This window comes from Astatotilapia calliptera, chromosome 23, assembly GCF_964374335.1.
Source record: "Astatotilapia calliptera chromosome 23, fAstCal68.1, whole genome shotgun sequence".
NCBI lineage: Eukaryota > Metazoa > Chordata > Actinopteri > Cichliformes > Cichlidae > Astatotilapia > Astatotilapia calliptera.
The window spans coordinates 15,910,103-15,928,390 of record NC_137443.1 but is presented as its reverse complement, the minus strand read 5'-3'; the positions used below and the strand labels follow the sequence as shown (position 1 = coordinate 15,928,390).

The following is an 18,288-nucleotide window of genomic DNA, read 5'->3' as shown; positions in this document are numbered from 1 at the left end:
TAAGCTGGTAAAGTGCGTCGTAACTTTCCTCTCTTCTTTTAGCAAGAATTTTCTTTATCATTTTATTCACATTAATTAGGCCTTTAATTTACATAAATGTTTGCAAATAGTCTAAAATGTCTCAATTTCTTCACTGTAACACAACAGAAGAAACGACATTCTCTAAAAGCAATCATTACTGACCAATGAAATAACCCCAGTGTGACTGCAGAGTAAGACCTGAAAACTACACGAGCCAAGCCAAAGCTGCAGTGGAATCTGGGTCAGAGCTAGTTAACAGATTTGTCTTTCAGCCACGCTCATCCATCTACAAAGGAAAAAATACAGCGTGGCAGTCTGGAACCGGGTTGCTGCAGCACTGGAAAAGTACAGGGCCCTTCAAAGGGCACACGACCGACATTGACATCAAAGTACCGTGTAACAGTGGGACATTATTTTGCACAGTCACACTGATATAACCTCAGATAGCACCCCGAAACTGTGTCAGGAGACTTTAACGTCAGCCTCTTTTCACTGCAGAAACACTGGAGCATGGCCACTGTTTCCATTTTAACATCCAGAAACTCAACATTCCCATTTGAACATAAAAGAAGGAACATCATGTTGTTCATTCAGTCTTGTTTTATATTCCAAGTTGCTCTGTGCTTTTTTTATCAGCAAAATTTAAAGAGACCTCGAGTTACTTGCAGGAATCATGCGCCAAATACACCCAGACTGTGAAAAATGAAAATCACGATCCCCAGGAAAGACACGTTTATTCTGTAGAAATATTTTAGAGATTCATACAATAAGAGAAGAGCAGAATATGTATTTTGTATTAGTATTAGTTAGGCAGACTTAAAAAAAAAATACTACATTTCTGCCTAGAAACCATAATCTGAGATGAGGAGGCACTTTGACTGTTCAATCCATTATTATGAAGAATAATACACCAATCTGCTCTACTCTTCAAACATTTCTAGACATATTACACTGAAAGATTTCATTAGCAGGGAAGATTACAGAAAAATTGGACAAGAACTGAATTAGTATCACAAAGTAGGGAGGTACCTGTCTCTACTACGTTGGACTAACAGTATCGCTGCAGGCAGGGACTAAATTAGAGAAATAATTATCTCTCCATCTATGTCGTTCTCCAGTTAGATTGGCCTGTCTGCTTACTAATCCCAGTGTTTGGTCAGTGAGGTCACTAAAAGGAAGAGTGTTTTAGTCCAGTGATGAGAATTTTTAACATTTATCTGAAACCAGGCTTGCGGTTGAATTCCTCGTGGTTTATCTCTGTTCTCTTTCCAGCATCTCGTCTACAGCTTGGCTTTGCCCGGCTGCAGCTGCAGGTTTTGTAGCTTCATAGCCAGACCCATGTTTCCTGTGATCTTCAGCTTGCCCTGGAAAAATGCCTGTGAATCAGAGCGAGAGCGAGAGTGTAATACACTGTAATATAAAAGCATCAGATGGTTGGGAATCAGAAGCGTGGTTCATTCAGTGTAGGAGAGAAATACATGCTGCTGGCTTTAAAGAGTTACCATGAGAGATTAACTCAACCCGAGAAAAAGTGGGACAACGGCAACAACAGCTTATGAAAGGTCAGGAAACTCCAGAGCACACAGGCGTATGAAGGAGAAATGAATATTTGTGATGTGAGAAGGTAAAAATCAGGCGAGTGATGTAAAAACGTGACCATTTTAGAGATAAATATTTTCTCAAGGAAATAAAAATAAGTCATTCATGTAAGTTTACAGCAGAAATGGGGAAACTGAGGGTTTTTTATTTGTTCAAAAAAAACCAAAAAACAATGCAGGTATCCAAATAACTGGGGATCTAATCTGTGGAAAACACACTGCTGGAGCCTGCATTGCTATCCTTTTGTGATCAATAGAAAACGTATTAAATTATTAAAGCTGTGCAACACTCCTTTTGGTAATCTGTAGGAATGCATCTCTCCCTCTCTGTCCCTCTAATCTTCCTTTTCTCAGGCCTTGTTGTGGCTTCTCTGCTATCTGTTATCCAAAGCAGGGTTAGAATCATGTACTTGTGCATCATGTAACTGTTTCCCTGTAAGAGCGTCACACACATATCTGTTCCCAGGATAACGTTGGAAGAAGTTAATAAATTAAACTTGCCCCGGCGAGCACTTGCATAGATATTCATCACGTATGCTTTTGCTTCCTTGCAAGTAAATAAATGCGTTGGAACTCGCTGCTCTGTGTCTCACTTCATAAGGGATTTTTTTTTTTTTTTTTAAACAGCTTGGTCCTTCGAGCTGGATTTCAACATCTCTCCTGTTCATTTCAGCCAATGCGGACCAATACCGTACATGGGGGAGTATGGGACTCCTGCAAGACCTCCACCAGAGTTTAAAAACGACAATTCAGGATCGCTGAGTTGTGCACATTATTATTAGCATTATAATAAAAGCTGGAGAAGGTTGCAGAGCGGTTACCAGTGTTTCCAGTGGGACTGCCCTGTGAAACCCCATTGTACGCACCAGTTACTCAGACATTATGTCTGTTATAACTGGTTAGCTGACTGAATTATAAAAATTGAAGAACACTCGCAACTAAATAAATAAAATACATACATAGATTAAATAAGTAAATATGTAAAATAAAGAAAGAAAACAGAAGCTGAAATACAGAGTCGACTCTGAAATAGACACAACAGATAAACTAGTAAAGATATAGTGAGGTAAAGTAAAACGCACAATAAAATAAAATAAAGTGAAATGAAAAGCTGTAGGATGGGTAGTAACTGCAGTAAGGTGGAACAGGATGCACTCAATGCCAGTGACGTCAGATCAATGTGCCAAAGAGACTCGAGAGCAGTTCAGCATTTGCCCTTATGGCAAAAGGAGTTCAGATTTGAGGGGAAACTAGATGTTTTTCTCCCATCCTTTTTTTAATGTCACACAGGAAAATCAGAGAGGAAGAGGCAGACACACAGTGCAGAAGTGGCTTTTCTAGGACCTCACAGTACATGCAATCACTGCAAATGGCTGTGAGCTGATGGTAGATGTCTCTGGATGACATTTTTTTAGTGTAAATTGACCTGAGTGCTACCTTAATATAGTGCTTTCACATGTAATAATAATTCAAATGCATTTCCTGCATGGAAAACAACGAGGAGCTGATAAGTCAAATGTCGAATCATAAAAGGTTAAAACTGTATATATATTTAGCTTGAAGGTGCAAAAGAGCCACCATATTTATTTTCAGACAAATCTAATGAAAAAAAGATTGGTTCATTTTGTGATATGTGGCTCTCGACCCCTCTCACTGTTGTTTCTGCAAAATACAAATATCTTTAAGTATGGTTTAGTTTTTAAAAAGGTTCCCAGTTTGTAATCTTAGTTACTAAAAACCAGTGTAATTGACTTATTAAACATTTGTTGTACCAGTAAAGTGGTTCCATATCAGGGGTAAATGCTTTCCAGGGTTAGTTTCGCAATTCACAGAATACTTGGAAAGAGCTAAAGCTAAAAGGTAACTTATTACGTTGTTTCTTATCTTCTGTACATTTCAACTAATGAGGACAGTGAATGTGAATGTAGTCCGTGTGAGCCAAAGGCTCCTACTTCAAAGTCCACAAAACGCCCAGTGTCATAGTGTTTCCTACTTTTGTATCTATATGATACCACAGAGCGGACCTAATATAGTGATCGCAGGCAAAGATGCCCCACAGCTCTGCTGTTCAGTCTTTGTTTGTGTAGTGCAGGCAAACAAAAGAACCATCCTGTAAAAGGAGGATAGCTAAAACAGCTTGTTTCAGACAGAGGATTGAGAAACTAAGAAGAAGGATGTAACTCTAAAGAGATGGATAAGCAGATTCAGTATACGTCTTAAAGCAGCGGCTCTCTCACAATGCCAAAAACGTTAACAGCTCCTACACTACAATTTTTAAATCCACCATCACAAACAAATAAGGATCTGAGCTAAATTTAAGTAAATTAAAGTACAAGTCTGACTTAAGTAAACATTAAAATTTGTTGTATTACTGATCTTCATCTGGGAGTATTTGCCTGACGCCCTGCACATTCATCAGGGCACGTTGGTTTTTTCACATGCTGAGGCCGTGCACAGCTCTGTGGCCGTGCTGGAGAGGCCACAGCTAACAAGACATCCAGCAACTCAAATGACTGAGAACATGCAGAGCTTTGGTCCAGCTGGTCTTGGTCTTTTTTTCCAGTTAATTTTTTCGAAGGTGTGAGACAATCTCCAGGACAACAATGTTTATCAAAACAGCAAACTCCTCATTCACAGTTCCACAGCTGAAATTAAGCTCATCTATGAACAAACGGACTTTTTCCAAGACTGGCAACAGCGGGTTCGACTCCTTGGAGGAAAAACCTTTTTTTCTCAGTTGGCAGCTCAGCAGAAATGTCCGTTCCAGGTGGCTAATAGCTGTTTACTTTAAGTCAGGCTGAAAAACATATAAAATGAATGTTGTAAAAATGTTTTTTGGAAAGCTGTGGGAAACTCACACTAGACATCCTAAGTATTTGTGGGTAATGTAGGACCTTGCCAGCCAACTGGAGAACTCATGGCAGAGGGACATAAGTGGATACATAAACATGGTAACACCATGTCAGACTTATCAACTAACGCCTATACAGAAATCTAAAAGAGTATATGATAGTGCCTTTCCTTCTCACACAAATCATTCAATATGTTTCTAAATCAGTTATTAGTAAGTGTTACACTTTTATTAGCCAAAAATGAGACTTGAGAAAAACAAATACTGCATGCTTGTACAAAATTAAATAAAATAGTACCGGAAATGTCTTTAGTTTAAGGTTTTTTGACTGAAATGGCTCAAGATCGCTGTCAGCTAGTCAACTGGCACATTTAAGGAGACTAAGATGTTTTTGTTTGGTTGGGTTTTTTTGGTACTTTATGGAAAGAAAAGAGTTCACTGAATCAACTTCAGCTGCAGTATCAACAGACCGAAGGGAAAATGGTAAATGGACAGCACTTATAGCACTTCACAGTTTAGCCTCCAGGCCGTACCAACACTGAATACTCACAGTTTGTGGGTTCATTTTCCCAGTCATCAAGGCCAACAAGTCTGCGTCTGACATAGAAATGGTGCAATCGGCTTCCTTATCTGCAGGGCAGAGACACAGAAACCGAGCTAAGTTTAAAAAACATGTTACAGCTCAGAGGTTTTTGCTCACTGACTGAAAAGAATGGGAGCAGTTTAACCCTCAAGAGACAGAGATATTTTAACACCGAAAATGGGACCGAGGGGTCATTCGTGAATCCATTATATTGGATACAAGAAGACTGGAAGACTTTAAATCATGCTCACACAGCCGCTCAGCTTTCTCACCAGTATCATTGTGAACGCAGCCTTTGCCGTTTTTCACGTCCACAAACCAAGTTGCCTCCTTTCCACTTGGGCCGTCCTTTACTTTGAAGGCAAACACTCCACCAATCTTTTTCACAAACTGCTCCCCATCCTGTACAAAGACATTTCACATACCTTAAACCAAAAACAGTTTCCACTACATGTGACTGAAGGAAAAATATATCAAAAATATTTCACAAGTTTTGCAAATTCAGTGCAGTAACAAAATGTTCCACATAAAGTTGTCAGTCTTTAAAAGAACATGTTTTACTGCCTACATTCACTCATCTTATGCTCAGCCTGACAAGCCATGTGTTATTTTCTTTAGAGTTTCAGGTAATGGCAGAAAAACTACTGAAAATATTCAGATAGTGAAGGGAAAAAAAAAAAAAACCAGTGGAAAATCTGCCCAACTCCAGTTCAGGATTTGGTAACTGTAGGTGCAGCCAAGAGAGTGGGCTACATTTACATTTGAGCTAAATGTGCACAGGAACTGAAAATCTATAAAATGATAAAGACTATGAGGCTTTATTTGAAATTAAACATTTTGAATATTTATACAATTTTGAAACAGATCAGGGGTGTCGAACTCCAGGCTCGAGGGCCGGTGTCCTGCAGGTTTTAGATGTGTCCTTGATCCAACACAGCTGATTTAAATGGCTAAATGACCTCCTCAACATGTCTTGAAGTTCTCCAGAGGCCTGAAAATGAACTAATCATTTGATTCAGGTGTGTTAACCCAGGGTGAGATCTAAAACATGCAGGACACCGGCCCCTAAAGCCTGGAGTTCGACACCCCTGAGTTAGATGAATCATTGTCACCAATTACCATTCAAGAAAACCATCCTTTTTTTAATGGAGATGGATAATCCATTAAATTTAGTTCTAAAGCAAAGTTCTGATTCTACAACGCAGTGGTTCTTAACCTTGGATGAGTCCAAGCCCATTGCAACTTTTTCATAAACTCGTCATCCTGCCTGCTGTCCTGTTTGCTGCTGCCACTCTCTAAAGAGAAATCAGCTAATTTCATATATAATATCTGCTTACAGTTCATTCACAACTAAAAGCAACATAATGAGCAAAGTTAGGTATTGTAAATAAAGTATTTGATCACGAGCAGCAAACCTTTTGAGCGGATGTGTGTTTGTGTGCATGCATGTGTAAAAAAGTTGGACTTTGTAAAGTCCTATCATGTTTTTCATAAAGCATGATCCACCATGGGTGGAGCAGACACCCCAGGCACCCTTGTATGGTAGAGCTTTGTCAATTAAAATGTAGCCATAACTTAAAGGATATCCTGCTTAAATCTTTTTTTTTTTTACACTAAATAAGGCCATACTTTACAAAATGAGCATTAATTAAGGACATAAACTAGTAACTAAGACCATAAAATTGGTAAGGAAAGCCATTTAATGGCTATGAATCAACTGAGAAGAAAGGTTAGTTTCTCAAAAACCTCTGTTATCCAGGTTCTTTTGGCAACTAGAGGAGTTGCTGTGCCCTGCTGGCCATCAGCGGAAGAAATGTGAGGAGTGAATGCACAGGGGCACTAGGGCTGTTCGATATAACGATATATATCGGATGACGATATAAAAACGTCTATCGTTTCATTTTACGCTATCGTTTGTTTCGTGGTGTCACAAAATAAACTGTTTACGGCAATATTTTTTCATCGTTTTGATGGACACTGTAGTGGCTATATTCATTTCTTACAGTTCTCTCTGTCTCTTATATTTAATATAACCACACTACGGACAAGCGACTGTTTTTATGCCTTGTCGTTAGCAACAACGATGGTAAAACCATCGCATGTCCGCTTGTTTATTTTCCACATAAATCTTTCACAATAAAGCTCAAGATCCTGTTGAGACTTTTCAAAATAAACTGAATCACATGAAATAGTATGCAGAGTACTGACAGATGAGAAGCAAAAAAAGAGCCGTCAGGTGCTAAAAAAATAAACCTTAGACTCAAACATTAGAACAGGCTTTTCCCCGCAGCACGCCGTGTATTAAATACTCACAAAGAAAACGGTGGCAGTTACAACTTATATCTAAAAATATATAGTTTCGCGCATCAGTTAAAACAGCGGTCCCCAACCTTTTTTGCGCCACGGACCGATTTATGCCCGACAATATTTTCACGGACCATCCTTTAAGGTGTCGCGGATAAATACAACAAAATAAAACTAGTACCGGTACCGAAAAAAATAAGATTTATTCATAACACACGTGAAAAGACCCAGGAAAGCAGAGTTAACGATAAAAACGATAACAAAATAATGCTGAAAACCGATAAAAACCCTGAAAACCATACATTTCACACCTGAGCCTCAACTCTCGCGGCCCGGTACCAAACGACTCACGGACCGGTACCGGTCCGAGGCCCGGGGGTTGAGGACCGCTGAGTTAAAACACTCGACTCCAGGTACACGACGCCTAGCTGGAAACACTTCACACAAGTCGAGCTGCCCGAGATTCACAGAATTTACAGAAAATGTTACATTTTTGTGATTTATATCGTTATCGGGACGATAGATGTCTTATATCGGGATATGAGATTTTGGTCATATCGCACAGCCCTAAGGGGCACCCTTTCATTTCTTAATTCTTATGCCCATCATTATCTTTAATTGAATTTAATTTAATTAATGCCTTTGTAGGAAATAAAATAATAGTGTCTGGATTCTAACATCGGTCATCTAATGAACATATAAAAAATAAGACTTCGTGTGTTCTGATTAACGTAAAACTATGACAGAGATATTTGTAGCTTCGTGTGGTACCTCTCAGTTTTTGGCAGGTGATTCTCTTCTTGTTTAGCTCATAAAGAGGCTCAAATGTTAAAATAAACTATGTTTGCTAAATGTGAACGCCCAGAGGTATACACATGTAAGAGAACACAATAAAAGTGCTTTAAATGAGAAAGCATCCTGTAGAGTTTTTATCATTAGTATTATTGTTGTGGAGTTTTGCTTTTAATCACTGGGTATGTTTGATAATTATTCTTCATTAGCCAACTACCTTCCTCTCGTCCTGCTTTCTTAGTGTTGATTGGCTGTGGAGGATGAATTGCACTTACATAAAGCCACAGGGAGGCTGGAGTGGCTGTCTTCACTTGTTTTTCAGTAGTTCTTTATTATTAATTAGTTGTTTCGGTAATTACCTGCTGCCCCATTTTCAGTTTTTGCTTTCAATAGAGCTGTCAGTCTCAAAGCAAACAGCTTTTCAACAATTTAAGTTTCACAGGCAATTTTCATTTTGTCATTTTTTGTCATTTCTTCCCTCATTCCTGACATTCCAACAAAAACCAAGTATTAATCATAATCCATAAACGTTTTCCCTTCTTGGCTCATGCAAAGTTTAACATTAAATCACATAAACACTTTCAATAGCCAACAGATCGTTTTCATTTCCCCCCCCCCCCACACAGCATTGTGTCCACATTCTGACATTTTTTTCTTTTGGGCTGTTTTTTATTGCACACACAGTTATTGCCAAAAACCCTTTTATTCAACAGCTGTTCTTGTAAATTTCCAGCTGTAACATGACAGGAAATTATCTGAAAGGTAATCTAGTTGAAGTAATGTAAACAGAGATCTTCAAGATTCCAGTTGTTGCTAAAAATAAGTCTTTCACATCATCTTTAGATGTGAAAGGGTTCTAGACTTTAGTCTTTTATAAGTGTTTTTATAGTTTTCTAGTGCATGGGCATTAGGTGACTGGCTTCAGTCTTAAAGAAGAAGCCTAAATTTGATAACTCACTCTGTGGTTTGGTTCAAGGCCTTCTTCTTTTGTTTGTTTTGGCCTCCTATAATTGTTTTTGTATTATTAAATCTGCTTTGAACTGAAGCAGCATGGTCGCATGCTCCTGCAGTATGATTAGTCTGTGAGCTACAGACTTGGGGCCTGAAAGAGCTTCCCCATTTTCTGTGTTTTGTGGCATTAAGGTGCCAAGGAAAGCAGCAATTAATCATCAAACTGATACAGCTAGCAATAAAAACATAAATGGAAATAATGCAAATAAAATATGAAAGGAAACAGCTTTTCAGATAAGCCAATGCAGTCAACATTTCTGGGGCGTAGAAGACACACGACGGGTTTTGGTGGGAAACAAAATGTAAACAGCCTTAAATCTGCCGGGTGCACCGTTTACTCAGGTGTTTGTGGAGTACACTCTGCAGCCCAACACAGGTCAGCGACAAAAGTATTACATAACCTAGTTCATCCTTAATCTGCCCAAAACTTGGATTTGAGTAGAAACAAAAAAAAGAAAGAAAAACATTGAACTAATATGAAAATACAAAAGTAGAACAAATTCCCTCTGATAAGATAAAGATAAGCTCCCAAGCTAAAAACTCAAGTCTGTTTGTCTGATCAGTTTTCAGAGATATTACACTAAACTTTGCTGCCATTTCCTCATTGATGACAAATCCCACTCATTATGTAGAGAGCACTGCTGGCGAGCTTGAGATGAATCTGTATGATTGAGGTCAACTAAAGGTAACTGCTTAAAAACAGAGTTTTGATGGAAACCATTTGTCTGATTGAGTCACCATAAGCTTGATATTATTTTTTTGTGTTATAAAATGATAGTTTGGGAACGGATCCTGATGTGCCACCATAAGGTTAAAAGCCTGTGTAGCTATATGAACACAAGCCTAGGAGAACTGTAAATGCTTGGATAGGTGGATTCAAGTATTTATTAAAATCTTTTACAAAATTATTGTGTTTCGTTTTTTAAGCAAAGACCAAATCATAATACATATTATTAAAAGACCTAATGTGTTTTTTATTATACATACTTATTTATTTATTTTCACTGAAAAGGCATGGAAAATATTAATCAAAGGAGCAAAAGTCTACGAATAAAACTATGGAGCTGGAAATGCGCATATCAAGTCCCATTCATGTAGGTAACATAAATACCTCCTGCAGTTTCTTGTCAATTTCCTGGAACACAGCATGCGCCTTGAACCCCTCCAGTCCATCACTTGCGCTAGTGTCAATAGCTTGAATCCTTCAGATGATGAAGACAAATAAGAATAGGAAGGTGACGTTAGAGATAAAAAGAAAAGAATGAAAACACTGCCTAAAGTACCTAAAGTAACTTAAACTTGTAACTCTTCAGTAGTTTGGACACTACTATCGCATACTAAAACTGACAAACATTTTCCACCTGGGCACATGTATTCTGAGTTGAGCTTTTTAACCCGCTGCTTAAAGATTCGCTTTTCCACCGAGCAACCGTGGATTTCCAACCACCGTTTGCTCTTCCTACCGTATGAAGTGTAACTAGTCAGTGTTCCAGCGATGCTTGGTTGGATCATTTGTTTACATTTGGGTGGCAAATCACCAGCTGCTAGTGTTGTTGCCCCAACTTGTAAAACATATTTGTTAGTTCCACATTTAGCAGGAACAGTTATCTTGCATACTTTGCATAGCACTGTTGTTGGTTGGAGGTTGTTCAGGTAACTCCATTTCTGACTCTAACTGTCAGAAACGTATGGGCTTGTCTCACTGTTGTGAGCGATAGGGGCATTAAACATGTGGCACCCCAATAACAATAACATTCCAATGTAACACTTTTATATATCACGTAAAATTTTACACTGGTATTATCACAGATGATATGATACGACACAGCCCTACTTGAAAACACCACTGTGTATTTAATTGTGCAGCTATTTTGAAGCCCTGTTGTAAAAATAACTGAGACACACAAAACTCCAGGACATAAAGAATAGTCAATAAACACCGTGTCACAGGTTGGCAACTTTAAACACAACGATAGAGCTTTATCAATGGCTCATTAATGCCATGGTACATGTTTACTAAAACACTGATTAAACAGTTCAGTGTTCACTCTGCGACAAATTTTTGTTCAGGACTTGTTGATCGCAGGGTACCTTCCTCATAGTTCCTCATGGTTTATTCTATCCATCATTATCAGCAAAATTCCCCATTGATGTGCCCTCAAGATGCTGCCTGTTTCCTTCACTCTCCAACATAGGTCGAGAGTGCCAACGTCTGCCTGCCACATAGCACCAACTAGGGCTGGGCCATATCATACCATATCACGGTAATACCGGTATAATGTTGGGCAACGATAAGAAAATGAAATATCGCGATAGAATATGGGTAAAACGCGCATGCACAGTGCCTTTTGTTTTCATACTACATGGTGGAAAAAGCATGGCGGCGATGGAGAATGAGAAGGGCGAAAGCGGATCGTTGAATGAAACAGATGAACCAGAATTGGTTTGTAAAAATGCTGCAACTTCAGTGGTGTGGAACTGGTTTAGCTTTCGTCTGTCAGATACACAACAAAGCACTATTTTGGTAGAGCATGCTAGCGAATTTTTGGTATCTGGTATTTTGTTGCCTCTGGAGGCATTTTGTAAGATGGATTTTCAAGCATGCCTTATAAATAAATTATCACATTTTTATACAAATCTAATGTAGGAGTGTCAAACTCACTTTAATTAATGGCCAGTGTGCAGCCTAATTTAATAGATAATAATGTAGTTTTCTTTTTTATGCAAGGAAAGACAAGTACATCCTAAAAATTCTCCCGTTGTGAACCATCCATTTACAAAAACAAATAATGAACAACCTGAGATACCTAAAAATTACCTACAGGACCAGAGCCCAGAGCCAGGGCCGCATATGTGACACCTCTGTCTAACCTGTTAGTCAGGATTCAGGCAGCAACTCCACATGACATCCAGCTTGACATTTACACAAAGAACAAGCAGGGATGCCACCGTGTGATGACCCTCAAACAGCTCCTCAGCAGCTGAGATATTTAACATGCCAACCGGAATCTTGTATGAAAAAACCAAAAGAGCTAACGTTGTTGCAATATTTGACATTTAACCTGTTTTTCAGCTAACCAGGACAGCAAACGGTGAGCTCAGAAACGTGCCGTAGTTAAACAGTGCAAGCTGTGCTTTTCTCACCTCGGTCTCTGTAATTCGGGCATTTTGCTGTGAGTGTAGGTGAACAAACAGCTCCTCGGTATGTGTGGAAGCAGCAGAAGGAGTGATGTTGCTTGCACTTCACCTGCTATTAGCTTAACGGCTGCACTTCCTCGTTTCTTGCACTTTCCCGGATATTCAGACTCGACTTGTCGATGTCAGATAAACCAGATTAGCTGACTGTCCTATGGATTCACTTAGTAACATCTAGTTTACATGTGCTTGTTCAGATAATTTTCTTAAACAGATCCGTAGGGTTAAATTACAGAGATTTTTTTTTTTACAATTAGTAACCTGATCCACTAAATTTATTCATACCAGCTATTTAAATATAACCGTATATAAAAGCAGGCGTTATTAATCAGTAATTCAGGCTCTGTACCTTTGTATGACCAGGTACAGGGACCCACAGAAAATAAGATTATTTAAAGATAAAATACATTTAGTGTAAAAAAAAAAAATAGGTTGACAATTATTTTCATACTGAAAGAAACGCCAGAGCACAAGAGTTTACACATTTATGTTCAAATGAATGTTTTGCAAAGTGATTAAGTGCGTATTATTTATACTCTGTTGTCTTTACTGTCTTTGTTTTACTGAAGTTTTATTGAATCTGTTTTATCCTTTTGCATTGTTGCTTGATTTGGTAATATGATTCTGAAAAACAAGAGTTTGTTAGGACTTCTGGCAAAAATTGCCAGCAAAATCTCAGGTGATTGGCAAGACAGGCTTTTGACTTTTTATAACAAGCATGTACTGAGGGAGGTTCCTTCTATTATTCATTGTTTGAACTACCCACTCCACAGTGAGTTTGACTCTTTGCCCTCTGGCTGTCATTTTAGAGTAGGGATATCAGTAGGACCAAAATACTCCAGGTTTCTTTTATTCGTACTGCAACCTGTCTTCTTAATGGCAAATAGCCATTTTGTGGCTTTTTACTGTTGTTGCTTTTATTCTCATTTTATTGTTTTTATTTTTATTTATTGGGACTTTATTTTATTGTTGTGCACTCACTGGGTATGTGTCTGTCGTCCTTGTTGCCCCTGCTGCTAAACTAATTTTCTTTTGTGGGACATATACTGAAGGTACATACATAAACGTGTTGTGTGTAATCATATACATAATTACAGATTCATTAATGTCAATTAATGTTTCTGCTGAAGCTCTTTTATGTCATTATTATCTTCTTAGTTTAACCTGTTAGCCTGTTATTATTGGTGATGAAACATTTGCATTAATTTAAAAAAGTATTTTCAGTGGTTGCTTTACAGTTTAAAAGACCCCTTCAAAAGGATTTGAGTGGAAATGTTTCTGTTATTTCACAGCATAGGTTTTGTGCAAAAGCAGACCCAATATTTTCCTATCAAGAGCATCTTTAACTCGCACAGAAACAGAATATATATATATATATATATATATATATATAGATAGATAGATAGATAGATAGATAGATAGATAGATAGATAGATAGATAGATAGATAGATATAGATATATACATACATAGCTTATTACATTACAAATATACTAAAGTTATTGTACAAATAAAATCCGTTGAGCTGGGGTCAGGTAGGCAGTTTCAGATCTGACTTATTTATATGGTGCTTGATGACTGCTGGATGTCAGACAATTAGCAATATATATGTTATATATTTTGCTGTAGGCTCTGTAGTGAGGCAGAGCAGAATGAGGCAAACATCTGAAAATCTCATCAGTCTAATGGAGACCCAGTGAACTATAACCCTGTCTGCTTTTGTAGAGAAGCACATAGGGAGGCCGGGTGCCTGGCTGGGTGGGCTTCAGATAGCAGCAGAGGGCTCACGGCCAACCATCTAACTCATGCTGGCTTGATCACTCCCTCACTTATCACAAATACGGGCTCAGCGCCATGGGAAGCCAGCCGATGCTGCTGGTACACTTCAGCGAGCTGTTTTTTTTCTGCAGCTGATGTGTGTAGCGGAGGTTGAGCTCCAACCACAAAATCACTGAACAGGAAAACACTGCACTCTACTGGTCCAAAGGTCGCATAATGCCATGGTTTTACCCTCTTGTGTGGGCAAAGTTCTTATTACTTCTTTTTACTTTCTTAATGCACCACATTATCAGGATTGAAAACAACAGAGCCACAAGAATCGTTTGAGGCAAAATTGTTAAAGGTAAACGAGTCCTGAAAATTAATAAATCATCAAACCTTTGCTTTTCTCCACACACATTTATATATTTTTGAATAGAGATTCGTGAATGTACTGAAAACTTTGTCTCACTAACACTGAGAAATTAGTTACCCATAAAATCCCCTGAGTAGGAAATAATTAATTGGAAAAGAGAACATTCCTCATGGTTTTTCTTAAAATCGTTTTCCTATTTGCCTTCCTTTTGCTGTGCTTGTTGTGTGTACTTGTATTTCAAGTTATGTAGTGATGCATAAAGTCCTGATGACTTCTACCTAAAATATAACATCAGTTATATAGATGGTACGAATGCAGGCTTTTTCTAATAGAAGGTGCAAAAAAACCACCAAATATTTTACAGATACTAAATGCTGATCTTTACCTAATACAATGTATTTTAAAGGTAATACTGAATGTGTCATGGCACAGTGGCCCATGGAAATGGGATGGACTCAAGTGCAGTTTCAAAACCAGAGGTTTGAAGTGCGGTGTAACAAAAGTCTTTATTCACAACGCTTGGAAGCTAACAGAAAACTCAGACTAGCATTAAGGAACGTAAACTAGACGTCTGAGGCAAGAGAAACTATGGCCATAACAAAACTATGACTAGATTGCAGGGACGACTGGGCAGGGGAAACTGTGGCTGGCCAGGGCAGTGCTTGCAGGTGGAGGTTGCTTGGAGGGGGGAGGCAGGAGACAAAGGTCCAGGTGGGTACTACGTGCAATGCAGGGAGGCAGGCAGGAGAGACTGGCAGTTTGAAAAGGGAGAGGTTACTGGCAGCTGCATACCAGAATCCAGGAGAGCTTGTACGGATGAGGATTGGTAGGTGGGTTCCAGATGCTGACGAGAAAACAGAGAAGTAAGGCAAGTAGACACAATGATACACCAAGGAACAGACATGAGGCCGAGAACGGACTAAAGTTGGCAGATAATCTGGCGAAGACTAGTTGTGTGCGCAGGTCATAAATACTGCTGGTGTGATTGCCATCAGGTGAGGAACAACAAAGACTCCACCCAGAGGGGAGGAGCCGATGCAGTGGAAAACTACCCAGACCATGACAGAATGGCTGTTTGAAGTATGTAAAAAAAGTTGTTTTAGAAGCCAGTTATCCATAATTATTCCAACTTTTCCAACTTTTGACTGACTTAATTATTATCACCTAAAAAGTTGTGGTAATTTAACTTAATAGTTAAAAAGATTCTATGAACTTGAATATTTTTATTTCTTTAACTAAAACTTTCCTTTAGCTGCTCACTTATTCACAAGGTGTCACTACAGCAGATGGAGCCGCATATTTGATTTGGTAGATTTTTACACCATGTACCCTTCCTGACACAATCTCCAAGGGATTTGTGTGTCCTGCCAGCCTTCAACCAGGGAGACTTTGCATGTTAGGCAAAGGTGTAAACCACTAACTCTATGGACCCACCAAATTGATTATTTAATCTACTTTTTTTCCTTTTACAGTTTTTCTTGATTGCTTAAACACATTTCTTGAAACTATGCCTCGTATTCCCAAAACAGTAAACACAAATCCATAATGTCTCACCCAATTTCCCAAACATCGTATTGTCAGGTCAAAATGAAGCTCTGGGATGTTTCTGATGATCTTTGGCAAGAGTGCATTAAGAATATATATTGTAGTTCTATAAATGCTAGACACTGTTTGATCCAATTTAAGGTTGTGTATAGGTTGCATTTTTCTCCCACTAAAGTGGAAAAAATATATAAGAACGTTTCAGCCCTCTGTGTTAAGTGTTCGAGTGGTCGAGGAACTTTATCTCACCTTTTCTTTCAATGCCAAAAACTACAGCTCTTTTGGAATCATTTGTTTGATTTTCTGACCAAAGCCATTGGCAGGGAGGTCCCATGTACCCCCTTTGCAGCATTGTTCGGGGTGTGTGAACTGGGATGGGCAAGGGACAAGACAGAGACGCAGGTTGTGTCAATGACCACAATTGTGGCTAGAAAGCTGATACTTCTCTGCTGGAAGTCTGCTAAACCTCCTACCTTCGAAATGTGGTTGAGAGAATTTGGAAATGTACTCCATCTGGAGAAAATCAGGTTTACCTTGTCTAACCGAGAGAGTGTGTTTTATAAGATTTGGCAACCAGTCATTAGCCTGATGGATAAACTTAAGTGAAATATACTCTATCTTAACATTTATGTATGCTGTATTACCACCTTGTTGACTTGCCGTCCACCTTCTATTGTGTTCTTTTGAAGGTGATTGTTGTATACTGCTCAATTATAAAATCAATAAAAATATATTGAAAAAAAAAATGAAGCTCTGCACCCAAAACTATTAACTTTTGCTGAAAAACCAAACTTTGCCCACAGACAGCACACACAAGGCCTCAAAAACACACACACAACAACATAGTCTTACACTTTGGTGCAATAAATGTTAAACAATATTCCCAAAACTGGCAAGTTATGTTGCTTGTGGTTCTTCCCCTCAAAAACCTTTTCACATGATGAACACAAAAGACACAACCAATGTTTAATATATACAGTGGCACATTTTTTATCCATGTACCATACAGTACAACACACACCAAAAATATTATTCCACGTCAGCATCCTGTGTGTGTTCTGGGTCAGGCCAGAGAATCTCATCCACATCATAGGCTATATTGGCCCTGGCCAGGCAGCGGGGGTAAACTCCTCTTGCATGCCTGATCCACCCCTGGCATGCATCTACTGGTATGTCTAGGCAGGCCTCTTCCATGGCCTGGAGAAGGTGAACACGGACATAAGGTTCTCAGTCATACACCTTCCACCACCATGCCGAAAACAACTTCTCTATCTACCAGTCATGAACCATAGCAGCGCGATGGAAGCTGACATTATCCCAAACAACAACGTAGCGAGGCTGCTCTGGCTGTGCTGGTTCCCTGTAGTTCAGCTGTAACATATGTCGTCTTAGACCATCAAGAAGAGCAAGGAGAAGTGTTATAGGGTCCTAGAATGGCATGGCAGTGGAGTACCCCTCATTGGCTGATGGCTACGCACAGAGTGATATTCCCTCCACGCTGACCAGGGACATTTACAATAGCCCGATGGCGAATTATGTTCCTGTTCCTGTTCCTCCTCCTCCTCCTCCTCAACTTGCATGTCTTTGGATCCATTGTTTTAAACTTGAATGAACTGGCTTTGGCCCTTTTATCTATCCATCAAAGTTTCTGATTGGTGTGTGATACATTTCGACTCCTAGTGTTTCCACTTGGCTAATTGTGTGCTAATTGAGCTAAAGCTGTGCTGATGTGAGTTAATATTATTGACTGCTAGTGCTTTCTAAGTGACCACATGGAGTAAGCACTGACAAATGTAGGGATTTGTTTGTAGAGTTTTGTAGTAACAGTTCACCACATCTGACTCATGTGGTAAAGCAGGGGCATAGTGTTTATAGTTCAGGGAAATAGGTGTGCTTTTTGGAAAGTGGCATTATGGTTTTGAAATTTGGGTTCAAAAGATTGGTTATAGTGTTTAAGCAACTGAGAAAAACTGTAATATTTTGCAGTTGTGAGCCCCTTCAAATTGTAACTTTATAGTATTCACTGTTGTTTCAGAGCGTGAGGATTAATTCCTGTCAGGCTGAGGACCGTATTATTTATTAAATTCAACAAATATGATCAAGAAAGACAGAAAGAGTTAACCACCCAACACCTGTTTGAAAGATAATGGAATCTTCTTTGCCATTAATATTTTCTCGAGTGTCTGGAAAGTTAAGCTAAAATATTATCTTTCATTATACTTGTTGTTCTTTGTCAGCACAGATAGGGACAAAAAGAG

The 18,288-nt window shown here is 38.8% G+C and overlaps 1 protein-coding gene across 1 annotated transcript; it reads right to left on the bottom strand.

The window, feature by feature from the left end:
• Positions 1-738: 738 nt before the first annotated feature.
• scp2b (sterol carrier protein 2b) lies at positions 739-12,524 on the bottom strand. Its single transcript, XM_026159439.2, has 5 exons — positions 12,305-12,524; positions 10,272-10,362; positions 5,326-5,455; positions 5,021-5,100; positions 739-1,397 (listed from the first exon to the last, which is right to left on the bottom strand). Exons 1-5 carry the CDS (start codon positions 12,325-12,327, stop codon positions 1,302-1,304), a joined length of 420 nt encoding a protein of 139 aa, XP_026015224.1. The 5' UTR covers positions 12,328-12,524; the 3' UTR covers positions 739-1,301.
• Positions 12,525-18,288: the final 5,764 nt, after the last annotated feature.

What these genes read in the sequence shown, in the direction of transcription:
- scp2b (XM_026159439.2), bottom strand. Translation starts at nt 12,327, where the DNA reads ATGCCCGAATTACAGAGACCGAG. An exon ending in TTGACAAGAAACTGCAGGAG is followed by an intron (nt 5,456 to 10,271) that starts GTATTTATGTTA and finishes GTCTTTGTACAG; the next exon opens with GATGGGGAGCAGTTTGTGAA. An exon ending in CTGCGTTCACAATGATACTG is followed by an intron (nt 5,101 to 5,325) that starts GTGAGAAAGCTG and finishes TCTGCCCTGCAG; the next exon opens with ATAAGGAAGCCGATTGCACC.